This window comes from Athalia rosae, chromosome 3 (assembly GCF_917208135.1).
Source record: "Athalia rosae chromosome 3, iyAthRosa1.1, whole genome shotgun sequence".
In the NCBI taxonomy this organism is placed as follows: Eukaryota; Metazoa; Arthropoda; class Insecta; order Hymenoptera; family Athaliidae; genus Athalia; species Athalia rosae.
The window spans coordinates 16983567-17001085 of record NC_064028.1 but is presented as its reverse complement, the minus strand read 5'-3'; the positions used below and the strand labels follow the sequence as shown (position 1 = coordinate 17001085).

The following is a 17519-nucleotide window of genomic DNA, read 5'->3' as shown; positions in this document are numbered from 1 at the left end:
TCGCTGTCAACCGACTGAAGTTAGCAGCAAGATTGAAAGTGTCGAAGTGTTGGTAAATTGCTCCTCCCCCGTAACGTAAAATAGGGGTAGAAATTCGTGGCTGATGTTTAGTTTTGTACGTTTTACATATGTATACAGATCTATGTGACCGTAGAACCGCTCAATTGTTGTGATAGATTTCTTCATGTTATTTTTTATATTTGAATGTGTCTGATTTGAAGTGATGTCTTCATTTACCTTCGGTCAAAAGTCTTTTACACCAACGGCGCCCGAGAAGGGCAGTTTCCCTTTGGATCACGAGGGCCAGTGTAAACGGGTAATGATAAGCTACATGAAGTGCTTAAGAGAAAATAAGGGTATCAATACAATGTGCAGAGACGTCGCTAAAGAGTATCTCACCTGCCGTATGGATAACGACCTTATGGCTAAAGAAGAATGGTCAAAATTGGGATTCGGAGATGATAATCTGAAAGAAACATAACCTCAATCTACTATTGCTCACATACATCTATCGCTATTATTCTCATCAGTCTTATTATATTCACTCGTACTTCAGGTGGACGTAGTGACTATTAACTTTGGAACTGAATCCGAAAATTTTTGAGCAAAATTAATATCAAGCTCCTTCCCGATTATTCTAAGAAGAAAGTGCTAAAAAACTCTCGACTCCTAATTCTACATAATATAATTATAAAAAAAAAATTTGTACATATATTTATATTATACTCAACCTAATCTATCAAACAGACGTGATAAAATTCAAAAATAGTTTGATACATTTGGAATAAGAAGAAAGTAATTAGAAAACGCGGACACAATTAAATTATATCTTGCCCACACCTAAGTTTAAGGCATATAATACTAAAATGTCGAGCGCATCCAGGAAGAAGCTTCTCATTGGTTGCACCGGCAGTGTAGCTACTATCAAGCTACCTACTCTTGCAGAAAAATTCTGGGAGCAAAACTTGGAAGTTAGAGTTGTTGTAACAGAGAGAGCAAAGCATTTTTTTAAAGAGTGTGACCTTCCACCTGGGACTCAGATATTATCTGATACGGTAGAGTGGGCTGCTTGGCAAGACAGAGGTGACCCTGTTTTGCACATTGACTTGGTCAAATGGGCAGACTTATATCTTATTGCTCCTTTGGATGCAAATACTCTGGGAAAACTTGCCAGTGGAATGTGCGACAACATTCTTACTTGCGTTGCGAGAGCTTGGGATCCCACAAAACCGCTGCTATTTTGTCCTGCAATGAACACAAAAATGTGGGAACATCCTGTAACTGGTCCTCAGGTGAGAAAAAAAGTCATGACTATTAATACTGAGTGTGTATACATTTAACTGGATTGATGAATTAATTCTTCATGTTTTATTACAGATCTCTATGCTGAAGTCATGGGGGTACAAAGAGATCCCATGTGTGTCTAAGACATTAGCGTGTGGAGATGTAGGACTTGGAGCAATGGCAGAAGTTGATACTATTGTTCAAGCCACCCTAAGAGCTTTGAATCCCTGGCACCCTTACCCTCCTTCGGATCATCTATATCCGTAAATTATTAGCTGATTACTAAATTGATGTTTTGAAATTCGCAATCTTTGAACCATCGAGATATGATGGGTATGATTTTTCCAACGTTAATTACAATGATACTTGCACCGTTTATATAATATTTCAACTTTGAAAGAAGGATAACGAATTAAAGTAACCTCAACTGTTGACTGTGGAATCGAAAATTATTCGTATTCCACGTTGTGAATATAATTCTGTATGCTTACGAACACCAAATATACGATTTAAGCTAGTGAGAATATGCGCGATATGAAATTCGTACTATTTAAAACTTTGATTAATAATGGATCATTATTAAAGTAGATGAGTCTCACGTAATCTTTTCACCATTGTAGTTAACTTAATCACAAGCTATACCAGCACGAGACCTTACATGATCCCTATGGTTGAAATTTTTCACGGCGATTATGACCGATGTAAATCGCCCTGAAGTTCTTAGCTCTATTGTTAGTAGGGGTAGTACGGGTAGAGTCTGGGATTTTTCGATCAAAAATATCATGATTATTTTACCAATAAAAACTCGAGGTTATATTGTTGAACTTTACATATTGTAAATAAAAAAAAAAAAAAATTGAGAAATTACGAGAACAAAAATATATATATATTGTAGAAAAAATTACGTAGCTAGATGTGAATGTGTTTGTATAATAAATGCATGCTGCACAGTGAACTCTGAGCTTTTTTCTGTCGCGTAAAATTCATTAATAATCAGTAATTCATAAATCCACAACTCAATTTCGGCTAGCCAAGGGCAGGACCCGACAGAATTTACCAACTCCATCGTCAGTGTGCATTGATGGTAATTCAAACACGGTCGGTCGGTAAATCCACCGCGGATTTGATCGAGTTGGGACCAGTAAACGGTTACTAGTTTCTCAAAACGCACCCCTGCGATTAGTAAGGGCGCGTTAGGTCGGTATGCATTCGATTTTGTAAGTGAAATAGATCAAAAGATTATTTTATTTGGAATTGAATTTTTTCACGTCTCATGTCACAAATATTTAGTAGATGAATAAATTCACTGCAGAAATGCATAAGCATATGCTCATCATCAAACCTCGATATTCATATCTCTGCTCATTTGGATTTGAGTTGTGAATAAAATTCATCAGATGTGGCTCCAGAGTCCTAATGTTCGGCTAACAGGTTTGTGGGGGGTAGCGACACGCTTCCGTGGCCAGATATTGCATAGGGCAACGGTGAGACACCTTTTACCCAATTTTCACGCCCGCAACAATAACATTCCACGCTCTTCAACGTCCCCGTGTAGGCCGTCGTTACGCCGCCGATTATCAGAATTCGATCCCCTGAATCGAGGTCGTCGTGCGTACTTTCATATTTTGAATACAACCATGCCACATAATTGTAATGTTTATGTACACTATACCTATGGAACCTGTCGAATGACCGTGACGCGCAATGGTCATTTTTGTTTGTTGTCGCCAAGAGCAAGTGTCTTGATCCCAGACGTCAATATTGGCGATACTTTCCGTCATGTTTTCAGTCTTCGATGTATTACCGGCACCGCCTATTACGTAAAGACAGTCGGACACGACGTACATCGAAGCGAAACACCGTGGGGAAGGCATCGGTGCTGCTTTCAACCATCTTCAAATTAAAAGGTAATATTATACTCTAAGGTAAAAAACTTGAAAACCAAATGGAAGGAGGAAAAAATCCTCACAAATTTTCTGATGGGTCATAGCATTCAACTTCTTTGGATAGGGGTTCTTTCTTCGATTTGGTCATTCCCCCCGCGACCCAGATTCGGCTTTGGTATTTTGCACAAGCCGGTCCCACCCGTGCTGTAAACATCGGCAGCATCTCTCGCCACGTGGAATCGAGCGGGTTAAACGCCTCTACGGTTCTAAGCGCTCTGTTATGCGATAATGCGCAAATGCAACAGTTCGATATTCTTAGAATATGTATCATGATCTATCGCACGCTCGGGTATTTAGCATCATTCACTCACATTCCATTCTTGTCTTGTCCACCGATGGCGAACATTATTTCCCCGCTAACAACGAGGCTGAAATTCTTTCGAGGAGTCAACATGTCCGGCTCGGTGTACCAGATTCTCGTCAAGGGATCGTAACTCCAAACGGTACCAACAACGATACTTTTTTGCGGTTGCACAGTATCGTCATCCCTGGGATCCGCCCCACCTGAAAATATATTGAGATAGATTTTTGGAACAAAGTAAAAATACTTTCGTGTAATCACCACTAAATAACCCGCTACATCTTACCTACTAAGTAAACTCGTCCTCTCAAATAGACGACGGAATGATGGTGCCTGGGTTCTGGTATTTCCCCGACGAATTCCCAAGCGTTTTCGTTGTATTTGAATCTGTACACGTCCTTACCAGTATTACCCGTACATCCGTATTCCTTGTGGGGATCTATTCCTCCGAAAACAAGGACTGACTCGTGATCGGGATAAAACAATGAATCTTCCCGCAGTTGGTTGTAATTCTTCGCCTGGTTTAAGCTCATTTGCTCTCGACTAATGAGAAGGAATTCGAAGAAAGTAATTTTCAAAGATCTCTCAAGTTACAGCAGCATCTTCATAATTTCGTACTAACAATCGATTGTTTAGACCCAAGGAATCCCGAGGGTGGAATTTCGGTTTTGCCCTATCTCGGGAATTTCCCTCCGTGGCTTCCAGTTCTCCGCCGTACGTTTGTAAATCGATGGCAGATTGGTCTTCGATTCTCGGTGAGAATGGGTCATCGATTTCAGTGTTCTCCGACGGTGTTACGGAACTCGGTCTTTCGTCATAACGCGTGAAAAATGCTGGCGATCTTATGGTTTGAATTGGTTTCTGTTGCTGCATCGTGCAGCTGTCCATCTTCCGGACATTCGTAAGCTCGGAGCTCTTCGCTGCCTGCAGATCGATTTGCCGATTTTTATTAATCGCGCGAGGGGTTGGTTGCGGAGATATTACCGCATCGAACTTGAAAAAACAAATACAAACAAATACTTTTTTACTCTCCGTTGGAATTCAAGGGGGAAAAAGTATCCGTTTTCTCTATCAAACTCACTCGAAGTCCTTCAAGATCCTTCTGCCAACTCGGTTGTTCGATGTTTTTCCCAACCAACGAATCCCGTCGTTTTCTCCGTGGACTGAGACCCGGTAGTTTGTTCGTATCTTTTTCGCGGCAAGTAAAACTGGCCGAAACTTTCACCGGTTCTAATGGCTTGTGCAAGTTTTTAGCTACCGGTAGGGCCAGTAATTCTGCAACTTGTTTAGCCTTCTGTTGTTCCTCGGACGAAGTCTTTCTGATCTGTGAGGGAGTACAAAAAAAAAAAAAAATAAAAAACACGTCACCCTTTGATGTTAATTCCTCTATTTTTTTTTGTTCTCTCCACTCGCCTCATTGAATCGCCTCCTGGCTTTGTAACCTCTGTAAACTGCTTGGATTGTGGTTGCGGCTTCCTCCTCGGACTTTGAGGACTCAGCGAACTCGTCGTCATAATTATTTTGCCCTCGCTGTTTCTCCGTGTTAGGATAACGTTGATTTTTATCATTCTGAGGTAAAACTACCCGCATTGCGTTTCCTGGGTGTACGGAATTCGGCTCCCATTTCTGGTAGCAGTACACCTGCCGCTCTTGAGTTTGGATCTGATGTTCCTACACGAAAGTATGCAATCGATTAGGCTGGTATATAAGCTCAGCCAAAGTAATGAACAATTCTGAATCGCTTCTCGATACCGTCACAGGTCCTTCGGGAGATACGCGGTCGAAGAGATTTTTTCTTCCTGCGGTAAGATTTTGGTGAAATTTGTAGAGGTCCGAGGAGGGTTCTTCTCCCGCTTTGATGAAATTGTTGTTTTGCATGACATCGGTTTTTGGGATCGCTGCTAGGCAAGCTTCAGGATTTTTCTGTTTCTGAAAAACAATGAGTATATGATTTTAGCCAAAGTAAATAACTCAAGCTGCTGAATATTCCGCATACAAGGTCTCGAGGTAAGAGTTATGCGCTGTAAGTGCAACATCGTTAAAAAAATCATTCGACATCAGTGACATAGAAATCGTGAAGGAAATTAGCGAAAAAAACGTTCCGGGCATTCTAATTGAAATTTGATACACGTATAGCGGCATGAACTCTGACCTTAATGAACTAATACTATGCCACTGTAGTTCACCGCGACCACTTACAGGCACACTTTGCTTACCTCAAGATACTTAAATAATTCTCGTTAAATTATCCGGTGTATACGGGCAACGACGGTAGAGAGAACCTGAAAAATAATTCGTTGAGAAAATGAGAGTCGTGATTGACCCTGTGGTGGAGTGTGATCTTTTCGCCGGAGCCATTTGACTTACCGAATCGGGAAGGCAATTTCAACGGTTCCCGAAGGATTACATAGCGGGGGATCGTGACCAGGAAAACGTTAGTTTCTTCCTTCTAGTTACCCTCAATTAAGAGGTAGCGGAGTCTTGTCTACTTGGGCAAACTCAAACCACGCGAAAGAAGGAAAATACGGAGAATAGAGGGGGAAAACGAAGGTAGGAGATTGTACAAAACCGAGTTTTAGCGGTCCATTGGGATTTTCAATTAGATTAGCGTTTGTACTCTGCAAGCTTAACTGCAACTCTCTACTGTTGCTTTCGAGCAGCGAACAAACGCGATCAGTTTCAGCGATCGTTCCATTAAGTGAAAATGAGAACGTCGAGTTCGGAACTGTAGCTAGAGATTTGAAACTCTTCACAATGATAACTTGAGTGCGAATTTTAATCCCTAATTTCGTATGAGGTATTAAAGGAATTGTATATCTACGTGTACAACGTAACGAATGTTATTTCAATGTTTTTTTTCTTTTCTTTTTTTACATATAAGATATATACATCCAGAAAAAAACGTGTTAAAAACCGTCAGACAAGAGGACACAACAGATGAACGTGCAAGTATCGACGACTTCCTATTTTTTTCGCCATGGTTTATTCGAATGCCTCGACTTTGCTTCCGGTCTACTCACCTCCTTAGAATTCCTATCCATACTGGTCAGGTACTCGCTTAAAATTTCTGGGGGTACCATCATGCTGGCCGGAGTTCCGGGTGGCAGATATGTTGGAACCGGAATTTTAGGTGGATTAGTAGGTGGCGGATATTTGAGAACGTTGCCGAAGTTTCCGTGGTTATTATCGCCGTTATTCTGTACGTGTCCTAAGTGAAAAATGCGATTCCGTTTCAAATTATAACGGATCAAACCAAATTGCCCCATGGGTTGTATTTAAAGTATTGCCGACGAATTAATTATATAACCGGAGGTAAAAATTTACCCGATGATTCTCCCTGATCACAAACTCCGTAATTTTGAGCTGGGAAACTCCCTCGTGTTCTGGTTGGTGGTGGCGGTGGGCATGCCTTTGGTGGGGGTGAATTCGGAGGCGTTGGTTTCAAATTTCCTTTACGGGGTGCCTTCAATTCCGGCATTCTCGTTCTCTGATACTCTTCTAAATAGAGAAGAAACTCCCTATAAGTTACGTAATTCTGGAACAAAGAAAATTTTTTTTTTCCAATTTCGAATCGAACGGAATGTTGTGAGAAGTGGGGGTGGTTAATGTTTATCACCTTGTCCTCGCCGGCCCAGTTTCTGTTCGCCGGTTCGGTGAGACCCAGCAAATCTATCCAGTGGTAGTAATCTTCGGTTTGATATCTGTACCAGTATCTTATTATCACGAATCTGAAAAAATTTTATCGCGATTCAGAATACGTCTACGTTTCATAACTTATACATATAACCAGGTTGAATTATAGGGAAGAATTTCAATGTTACTTACGCGAGTCCATCGTCGACCATTTTCTGAACCTCCGGGTAAGACATTAGCTCCATAAATTCTGGATTTTCAGGATTTCGTTTGACGTCCACCAGTTGCCACGGGCCTATAAGTCCGAACCTGACGCACTTTAGCACTTCGAGGAGGTACTGTTTCCTGTTCTCCCAGTCGTGCATAAGCCACCGAACGGCGGACATGAGGACCTCCATTTCACTTGAAATTCAACAGGGGTGAGTTTCAAGTTTTATTATCCCAGCCGTCTGCCGTTTGGCTATAGAGCAGTGTTTGTAATATTTTACCAGTTCACGCAAATGTAATTCGACCTCAGTAGCGAGCAGAGTTCGTCCACCGATAATTCGAGGAAATCTTTCGTACTAACGAGCATCAAGAAGAACTTCATGATCCTCGGTACCATCAACTCCATTACCGCGGTATTCCCGATTTTCCTCGCTTCCAAATAAAGCAGGAAGGCCGTATCCTCGCAGAATAATTCATCGTTGTCAATAAACGCCCAGCATTGTTCCTCGAGCTCTGCGCGCATTAGCGAACGAAGTAAGCAACGGTTTAACCGGATGATTAATCTTTCTCTTCACGGCAGTTCAAGCTTACGTACGAACATACACTGTAATTCCTTCATTCGCACGAATTCGAGCTAAAACCGCCCAGGTTCTCCCCGTATCTAGGTACCGTGTACAAATACGCGATCTTACCCATGCGGAGAGAATAATTGAATATACGAGATATGAAGGTCGCGCGGTAGACGAGGGTGAAATTTCGCACCAATGTTGCTCGATTCACGTTTTCAGTCATCGTCCATGTTGCCAATGTAAAGTAGTCTACCGGAACGATTCCGTATAATGCGAAATCTTTGGTATACCATTGCGGATTTGAAAACTGCGAAGTGCTTACGTTTGTATATATAGAGGTATAACTATGTATCATCGGTACGTGTGTGTAGGTATATCACGTCGAGCGTCGAGAAAAGTTTCAAAACTTCTCCAAATAGTTTCCCTCAACCAGACATAAAATGCCCCACGGCCTTTCAGGACTTGAATTCCGCCCTACCACCCCGTGAGAGACATCTTTTCAAAGCTGCAACCGGCGCTGCAGTGATACTTGCACTCTATTGCCACCCTACACACAGAGCTATACGCTATGACACGCCGCTATTCGTACCTACGAGATGCTACTCTATGCTATAATATTCTATAGCCGATGCGCAGCTATGTGCACAGGCATTTAATCCGGCATTTGACTCTTGCAGCTTATATGTATGTACATGTATGTATATACGCGAATTGCGAAAATTGACGCACCTACTGTACCTCCCCAATGCCGCACGCTATACATATATCCACATCTATACACAAGCGTTCAAATTATACCTGCTACGGACTGACCTTTGACCCCTAGATATTGGGCGGCTGCAAATATCTCCAGGATATTATCCCTCCTGAGTAAATGGCAGCTTTCACACGTCGGCCCGATCATCCAGTCGTATATAACGGAGAAGGCCTTCGAGGTCACATCGCTCTGAATTTCACCCATGTTTATTACATATGTACATATGTACACGTGACGTTCTTTCAACTTTGGTGGTTGCAATTACCGTAAAAGCATGTATGGGTATGTAACACAAGCGATATTCGGTTCAAAGAGGTGAAAGAAATTTGGTGCTAACTACAGCTTTATACCTCTATTTTTTCATTTTCATTTACCAAAAAAATTTCACGACTGCCGAAATTCTGCAGCAATTTCCTCTCCGGGTTATTATTGTGAAAGTGAACAAGAAAAAAAAAAAAAGAGATAGAGAGAGAGAGAGAACAGCGAGTCTATATGAACAGTATTCAAGAGGTTCCCATTCATCCCACGGTAAATAGAGTTAAATATAGGCGGGCAAGGGGATAAAATGGGTCCAAGGTCAGTTGGCGCGGAGCCACTGATAGGAGGGCGAACGAGAGAGAGAGCGAGTGAGACGTAGAGTTTGAGATTTGGAGGGAAAAAGGGGGGGGACGAAGAGATGCTGACACAAGAGATTGGGGATGCTCGTGCTCCTCCCCCTGAACCGGAGAAACCCCGCTTTCGTCTCCCCACCTTTTTTCGTCCTCGTACCCGACGACCCCTTTGCACTCGAGTATTAGATACATCGATTTCCTGTCCCCTTAATTTTTGCAGCTAAAGACCTGGAGACACATAATGCTTCGACCGCGATAAGTGATATTCGCCCCCCCCCCCCTTCCTTTTCTTCGCGTACGACACGTCGTCTTGTACAACGAAGAACCGAAATACCGACCGCGATCAACCGTTGAGTTAGCGAATATTAGGGGAGAGAGCTGGGTCGTTTGAAAAATAACTTTTTGCGACGGCGGCAAAAGGGGGTCTCGTTACTTCGATGCTTCGGTTAATAATTTAGTTATCGGATAATCGAGTTAAAAGTAAAGAGGAAAGTAGGTTACGAAAAAAAACTATGAAGCATTTTATGCGGAGAAAATTATTGCGAAAGAACGAAAGAAAGATGGGTAAACAGTAATCGCGAAAAGTTTTCCGGACGAGCGACAGGTCGGATAAACTGTCCCGCAGGGGGGACATTTTATCCTTGATTCTAGAAAGCTCTGCCTCGTCGAGAAACTCGACCGTAATATAATATGTTTAGCGAGATATAAACCGTTACTTTCTCACCGCCAACGCCACCTTAGTCAACCTCCCAGAACAACCCCTCACCCCTCGCCCCGCCGTGCACGCGCACCGTTCACCCCGTTCACCCCATTTCAGCTATCTCACTGCTTCCACGAGCGCCGAACCTAGGGTTGTATCGTTTCTCGCAACCGCATCCCTCAGCAATAAATAGCGGAGCTCCCTTTACTATCGCGTTTCGCGTGCGCGCCACTCCGATATTATTAAGGCTGGCAACGAAGTGGGAAAGTGGCGTGAGGTCGCCGACAGGACTTTCGGACGATTTTCTTTTTTTTCGTTTTTCTCTCGTCTCTCGTCTCTCTCTCCGAATGTTCTCGGATAATCAAAAGATATTATGAGGCGAGCCCGCGGAGCCGGCGTTCCCTGGGATACGAGAGGTCGATTTTCACCCGGTATCGTGACTCTTCGTCGAAAGATTCGAAAAGGAATCGAGATAAAAGCGGCTCGACGATGAGCGTTTCGAAGGGGAGTTACGAATTTATCGAGAAATTACAAAGACTCTGAAGAGAGAGAGAGACTTGCACGTTTTGTCAGTGAGATAGGGTCCTCCTTCGGCCCTCCGAGTTTTTCGAGTTCTCGGGCTTTTTGTTCTTCGAACAAAGTTCGCTAGAGCCCAGTCGGAGGTGGAGGGGTGTGAAATTACCAAGTTTTGTATTTCGGAAGAGGCAAGCGGCTCGACGATTTTTTACGATATCTTTCGCCGACTGTATACTCCCCGGAAATATTCGCTTAAGACTACGAAATCGGGAGACTTACCCCGGTCAGATCGACTTCCTTGTAATTTTTTTCATCGAAAAATGTACTGTAACTTTGTAGTACCAGTAAATGACAGTGGAACTCGTCGTGGCCCAGTCGTATTATGCAATCCGCGTTTCTAAAAAGAATGAAGATCGAAATATATGTAAAAAATTGAAATATTCCAAAACAAATCCGAACTAACTTGTAATTTGTAATACGCCGAGCAAGCTCCTGATACAAATCGGTTTTCTCCGGCAGGATAATGTTTTCCCAGTCGATGGGCTGCTCACCCGTGAACCCGAGTCTGAAACGTCGAGGCAAGAATTAATTAAATCCGCGATGATAAAAGAAAACCGAAAAAAAATAAAAAAAAAAAAAAACTTAATTATTCAAAGCGCCGAGTAATAAATCTGGACCCACGCAGCCAGAGGGGTATCGTTTGTGGGCATCGCGTGCGATGCCGTCACTTGATTTCCCTGATGTTGTTCCATGTCACCCTGATGCTGCTGCTGCGGCTTTAATCTGAACGGCTGCGTTCTCGGCCTGTACAAATCCTTCTGACCCGCGTGAGACGATTTTTGATGCGACTGAAAAAGAAGTTCAGTTTAGCCTCCGACGAACAACATCGCGAGGGTTTCGGTGTATCGGAATCATCGTTGATGAACCGGAACGACGTTGGAAAATCCCGCGTCTTGCCTGTTGGTGATTAACTGTCGAAAGACTGATTCCCGAGGGTAGATCTTGTCGGCTCACATCAACGCCGGTGGACGTTCTTCCGATATCAACACACGGCCGACTCAGTTCCGCCTTGACGTTAACTTTGGCGTGACGTGGATCAGCTACTAGTACGCTGACTTTCTTGGACTCGAATACGACCTAAAACAACTGTAGGTCTGTTTCGAGCTCGTCTTTTACCGTTGCCATTCAACCGACGTGGAATTGACGCGTGACGGATGCGAACCTGATTTGGAATGATCTTCAAGTTTCCGCTGGGAGTCGCCTGAAACGGGAATACGCGTTTCGCCTCGTCGCTATTAACGTCAATGAGCGCACCACGACTGTCACCGACCGAGTCCCTGGGGGGATGATTTTGCATGTGTTTCATCAGATAACTGAGATTCTGACTTCCGTCGACGAACGGATTCGGCTCGGCTGCACTGTTTTGTCTCGCCAAACTGAAGGGAAAACGCAGCGGGTAATGGCAATGAAATTACGTCGGTATCAATTACTCACTTGACACGATGAGCCATCTGCCCTGCGGTACAGCCGGGTACATCAAACGGGCAACATCGTTCTTTCACCGTAGGATCGAAATGCTCGGTATCACTGTTACGTAAGACCCGCGACGCTCCTCGGATTTCAGCGTTATTTTCCTGGATCATTTTTGAAACTTGAAGATGAGAAATTTCTCCGATTTTTGGCACGCGGTACACGATCGCCAACTCTAACTACGTTTACCTCGAAGGTATTTTTCGTCGATTGGAACGACGATTCGCGGAGTATAACGTCGTCTTGATTCCTTCTACGCTGTCTTCGAAGAGCTGTTTTCTTACGACGAATCAGAGGCAGTTTCGACGAAGGAAACTTATCGGCAACCTCAAGAACCGGAGGTTGTATTTCTTCAACCCTAGAATTTAAATACTCGTACGAATTCCGAGTAACGTAATCGCGAAAATTCATTCATTTCATATTCACCCGCATGGCGAGGGATCCGGAGTGGCTCGTGGTGGAGGGAAAGTGGAAGGGTTCGGGGTCGGCGCGACCGTATGCTGCGAAAGCGAATCTCTGGTTTGGTGTTCGTTGGACGACGGTGGAGGAGGTGCGGGTAATTTGCTGTGGTAAAGTACAACCACGCTACTTTTGCTGTTATCTTCCTTCGGGCGCAGTGTTTCTTCCCGATTATCTTCGGAGATAACTGCGACACGAAAAACTTGAGCGCCCCGAGAACGCGAGGGGCTTGAAAATCTTAGCCAAGAATATTTAGCAAACGAGCTCACTTTTTTTACCGTGTTGTCGGATCGCCCTGACTATCCTAGGTGTTCCCTTTCGCCTGAATCGAACAATTTTTTTTGGAATTTCACTTTACCATGACCACGTTTCGATTTTTTTTTTCCAATCTCCGCAAGAGAGCTCGAAAAACTTTTTTTTAATAATTACCAAAGCTTCAAGTCCGATTTACCGCAAACCCCTTCGCCGCTCGAATATTTAGTTTCCGCAAAGGTTACTTGGTGCTGTAAAGCGAGCAATCGCATTAAATGTGGAAACCCGAAGAGTTCGAGTTAACGAAGCGAACGCGATATCGGTACGGCGTGGAAGAACGACCGCAGCACTCGAATCAACAGAGACGCACATTCAATGGGGAGAGCTGGTTGAAAAATTAAGAGGCAAACAGAAACGATGAATCGAACGAACGAAATGTTCCACCGCAAAGGGTGTACGTTATGTATAGTACGGAGGTTCATTTTTCCATCGCGCCCGTCTCCTTTGCCTCGCTATCCACCTACCTCATACTTCGTCGGTGGTACCTTCCCCGAAAGGCATTGAAGACTGGATGTTTGCCGAAGAGAAATATTAGACACCTCTTCGTCCCTGTGGGCTAAAAGAAACCTCTAGATTGTTCGGCTCCCGCGGTTTTACTCAAAGATAGATGATGCCGCCTCTACTTTTACTCAATTCCTTTTTACCCGAGGTTTTCGATGTGCGAGCGAAAAAAAATTAAAAAAAAAAAAACAAAGAACAACAAAAAATATAACAAACAACGAAAACGGGAGAGAGGATGGGAGGGAAAAAAATTGATTGGCTAAACGGACGTAGAGTCCTGACGAAATAGAAGTGAAAATCTTGTCGATGAATCGATAAAAGGCGTTTGGGGTGCGGGCGCGAGTTATTTTAAAAGAAACTTACTTCACTTACGTGATTTAGGCTTGAGGCGACTCGTTTGGGATTTTAAAATTCGCGGATTCGCGTCGAGGAGATTTGGCTCGCGAGATTCGTCATCCGATCGTTTCGCCAGAATACGTCTACGCCGTCGTGTGGATGCTCCTCGCGTTTTATCGCGATAACGTGGTAACCTGGAAAGATCAATCAATCCGCCGTTGAAATCCGCCTCTTTTTTTGCGGCTCTGGATCCGATAGATCGCTACACGTGGAATCATCGGCTGGGGTCTTACCTTAGATTTAGCAAATCGAGTTCAGGGGTTAAAAACGATTCTCCTTCGGATGACGTGGACGTGTCTAAATTCTCCTGCCGAACAAAAAAAACCGATCGATTTATTATCCGATTAAAAATTTAACTTGAAATTCTTTCGACGGCTCTATCTCGCCCTGAAATCACCGCGTATAATCCGACGTTGAAGCGACTCGAAGTAAATCGACGAAGGGCTAAATTAGAACAAGTTTAAGCGATAACCCGTTGATCCTGCGGTAACAAAAATTTTCAAATTCTCATCGGGGGATATAAGAAGTTTCGAAAGTGTGAGTGGATAAAGCGAAGGATAAAGGGAATGAGAATACCGAAAAAATTAAATACGGCTGAAATAGCGTGGGATAAAAACTCACGTCATAGCTACGTGGAAAGCCTTTTCGCATGATACGTCTCACATGTACTTATTTATTTAATACACCGATCGTACGACGATTCGGACCGTTGGCATTATACGAAAACCGATTTGCTCTACTTTCCGTTATTGCAGTTATTGTTATTAAGATGAACTAGAAAAAGAGGGAGAGAGAAAAAAAAAATCTTGATAAAAATATATTGTATAAATGAATGCTATGACGTTTAAAATGGCCAGAACATTAGTAAAAATGTGTTATGATGTCTGTCGAGAAAGGCCTTAGAAACCAAACACGAGACGGTTGAATGTCAAAGAAACGAAGAAATAAAAGGCATCTAATACCGCAAAATACCACCGCGCGTCTAGGGTCGCTCCCCTTCGTCGTTTTGTAATATTTTTTTTATAGCTTTCAGCGAATACCTGCCGAAGGTGATTCGCATTCGCGTGAGCCGCTCTTCTGTGTGTTCGCCTTGAAATTGGTAAATTATACTTCAAAAGCAGGTAAACTGTTGTAATGAAACTGCGGTGATAAAACATTCCCTTGAGGAAACCGCCTCGCTCTCAGTTCTGAAAAGATACAATTCCAACTTTTGGTCTCTTACAAAAGTAAACTCCCCCCGCTCGGAAACCCTGGTAAAACTCCATCGCGGATGAGGGATTCAAATTAAAACTTGAAATCGTGTAAGTACGAGGAGAGAAAATCATCAGAAACAGTCGATAACTTCCACTTAGCATTTGCCGTCTAGCGCACGTTAAACGTAATTTGAAAACGATATTATCGCCGGGTTTACAGTTCACAATTCTCGAAAGGGCAACGTAAATAAGTGCTCCGCTAGACGCGGGGTGCGATAAAAATGAAAAAAAAAAAAATAGAAAAGAAAAGAAAAACGAAAATAACATAAATAGAAAGGCAAACCCGGTGGGGAGATGAGAGCGTAGAGGAATGAGAAGGGATGAGAAGAAAAGTGACGGGAAGGGGTGGCAGGACAGATACCAGCGCAGCAGCTACCACCACCACCACCACCACGACGACGACGACGACGACGATGACGTTGGATTTCGGCGTACGAAGTCGGCGGGAGCAGCGTAGTATGGGTGGCGGAGTGTCGAGGGGTTTTGGCTCCGGCTGGCGTTGGCTCGTGGCTGCATCGATCGGATAGACGTCCCGGTGACCTCGACCCAGTACCGCCCTCGAACACACTCCACACTCCACGGCCCACCGACCCGGGTCAGTTAGCACCCCCGTCAAAACACGCCGCAGCAGCCTGCAGGAAGCGCTCCAGCTCGTCGCGCCCTCCACCCTACATACGCTCAGGTACAGTTTCGGCACGCAGCTCAGTTCAGGGTGAGTTTCGTTCTTCTCCTCGTCGCGTTAGACACCCTCAACAATACACCCGTGCTTCGGCGGTTGTATCTTTTCCTCTTAAACCGTGTCCTTTTATTTTCTTTTTCTTTTCCGTTTTCTCTTTTCCTTATTCCCTCTCGTTTCTTCCTCACATTTTTCCATCACTTTTTCCACCGTTTCTCGCATTTATTTCTTTATTTTATTTTTTCTCTTTCTTTAGCATATTAAAAAACCGCCCTTTTTTCACGTCGATATTCGCGATGCCCTGACGCGTTCTTATCTTCACGTACGGTACTTTGCAATAGGAACGGACCGTATGACGACTATATGAACATTTCCTCCGCACGTCCGTGCGGATAAGAAACGCCTGTATCATACACGAAGTTTTGGAGAATTCTTTTTTATCTCGCGAAAGTTTTATCAGTCAGTCCCTTGCTTTTCCGGGATCCCGGAAGGAGACAGGTACATCTTGCCGGAGGGAGGGATTACGCCGAATCGAAAGTCACCCGGCGCCTTTGCGACCTTCGACCTTTGAACTGTAACCTTCGGGACTGGAGGGCTCGACGTTTCAACCTCGTTAACTTGATCTGGCACATTCGAGTTCTAGGGTGACTTACAGAAACGGTCGGACGAATCGCATATTTTCTGATCCGATGGTAGAATCGTAGAATATACATACACGTATACTATAGTATGTACGATATACATATATGTACACGTATTATAGGAAGGGTTGGTTTCTGGAGATACGTGTAATGTACGTATACATCTACGTATAGGGACGATGCGAGTAAATACGGCGAAAGTAGAGTAGGATTATAACTCTCGCACGTACGAATTCTCCTACAGCTGATGTTTCATTTAATTATCATTATTAAGTTTTCAGCGCGATATTTCGGCTGTAAATTCGGCAAAGTAAATACACGTTTCATCTCCTCTCGTTAACGAAGAAACGAAAATACAACAGAGAGAGAAAAAAAAAAAAAAAAAATAAAAAAGATTCCAAAGCATACGTCGGGAGCGGAAGAGCGGTACACATATCTCTGAAATGTACTTCATGCTTTTGCTGGTGCCTGCCCTAACTTCTGTGCGTTTATTATCCGTGACTGGTGCTAAGCCGGGAAACACGTCGACGGGCTTTGGATGCAATGAAATATCTTCATACGTACGTACACCTACGTGAACGGGTAGATATTTTTTTCACCCCTCATCCCCTGTTCGTATAATACCGACGCACGAAAGTAACGCTAAGGTTTCGTCCGAAAAAACGAAACGAAACCGAAAAAAAAAGAAAGAAAGAAAAAAGAAAGAAAAAAAGAAGAGAAAACAGACGAATCCTCTCTCACATATAGTTTTCTGCCTGTGAGGTATACAATGTATAAAAATTTATCTCATATCCTACCCGCATATCCTCTTATTCCGCCATTACATTTATATTCTCATACGTACCTACGTACGTATACATGTTTACGTATATTTAAGCGAAGCGCACGGTTTACTTTTGCAACGAAGCGTTTCTACCTTTTGTTTATACGCCTCCGCCGCTGTACCGGTGCACGCGATGCACAACAACGTAAAATCGTATGTATATGTGCGTACTTTCTTTTTATTTATTATCATTATTATTCAGTATTTTATCCGACGATGTAAGACAATAGGTATTCCACTTTCGTGTACGTGTACGTGTACGTGTACGTGGCAGACGTACGCAGCGGCAGCGAGACCGGGGCGGGGGTGGATAAATGTCAGCGTCTGAGAAACTGGAGCGATCGTCCGTGCCGTTGAATATCTCTACCGGGTACAACGAGATATCGCGCGGTACGAAGCTCCGC

General features: G+C 43.5%; 3 protein-coding genes across 4 annotated transcripts; 2 read left to right on the top strand and 1 right to left on the bottom strand.

Moving 5' to 3' along the window:
- Nucleotides 1-13: 13 nt before the first annotated feature.
- Nucleotides 14-484, top strand: LOC105683462 (cytochrome c oxidase assembly protein COX19). Its single transcript, XM_012396064.3, has one exon. It carries the CDS (start codon nt 224-226, stop codon nt 479-481), a length of 258 nt encoding a protein of 85 aa, XP_012251487.1. The 5' UTR covers nt 14-223; the 3' UTR covers nt 482-484.
- A 377-nt stretch (nt 485-861) lies between these two features.
- On the top strand, nt 862-2239 carry LOC105683461 (phosphopantothenoylcysteine decarboxylase). Its single transcript, XM_012396063.3, has 2 exons — nt 862-1292; nt 1378-2239. Exons 1-2 carry the CDS (start codon nt 867-869, stop codon nt 1549-1551), a joined length of 600 nt encoding a protein of 199 aa, XP_012251486.1. The 5' UTR covers nt 862-866; the 3' UTR covers nt 1552-2239.
- Nucleotides 2240-2511: 272 nt separating this feature from the next.
- Nucleotides 2512-15373, bottom strand: LOC105683353. Of its 2 annotated transcripts, XM_048653225.1 has the most exons (29): nt 14763-15373; nt 13956-14029; nt 13699-13856; nt 13290-13381; nt 12943-13016; nt 12783-12835; nt 12481-12700; nt 12244-12412; nt 12019-12158; nt 11747-11960; nt 11482-11661; nt 11206-11372; nt 10988-11089; nt 10804-10921; nt 8754-8886; nt 7653-7884; nt 7357-7566; nt 7148-7259; nt 6856-7066; nt 6552-6739; nt 5284-5460; nt 4945-5202; nt 4613-4855; nt 4154-4524; nt 3818-4074; nt 3542-3734; nt 3254-3445; nt 2957-3177; nt 2512-2876 (listed from the first exon to the last, which is right to left on the bottom strand). In XM_048653225.1, exons 1-29 carry the CDS (start codon nt 14877-14879, stop codon nt 2698-2700), a joined length of 5055 nt encoding a protein of 1684 aa, XP_048509182.1. In that variant the 5' UTR covers nt 14880-15373; the 3' UTR covers nt 2512-2697. The 2 variants fall into 2 exon arrangements, with proteins under 2 accessions (XP_048509182.1, XP_048509181.1); XM_048653224.1 differs by lacking the exons at nt 12481-12700; nt 12783-12835; nt 12943-13016; nt 13290-13381 and having other exon boundaries at nt 12019-12412; nt 13956-14771.
- Nucleotides 15374-17519: the final 2146 nt, after the last annotated feature.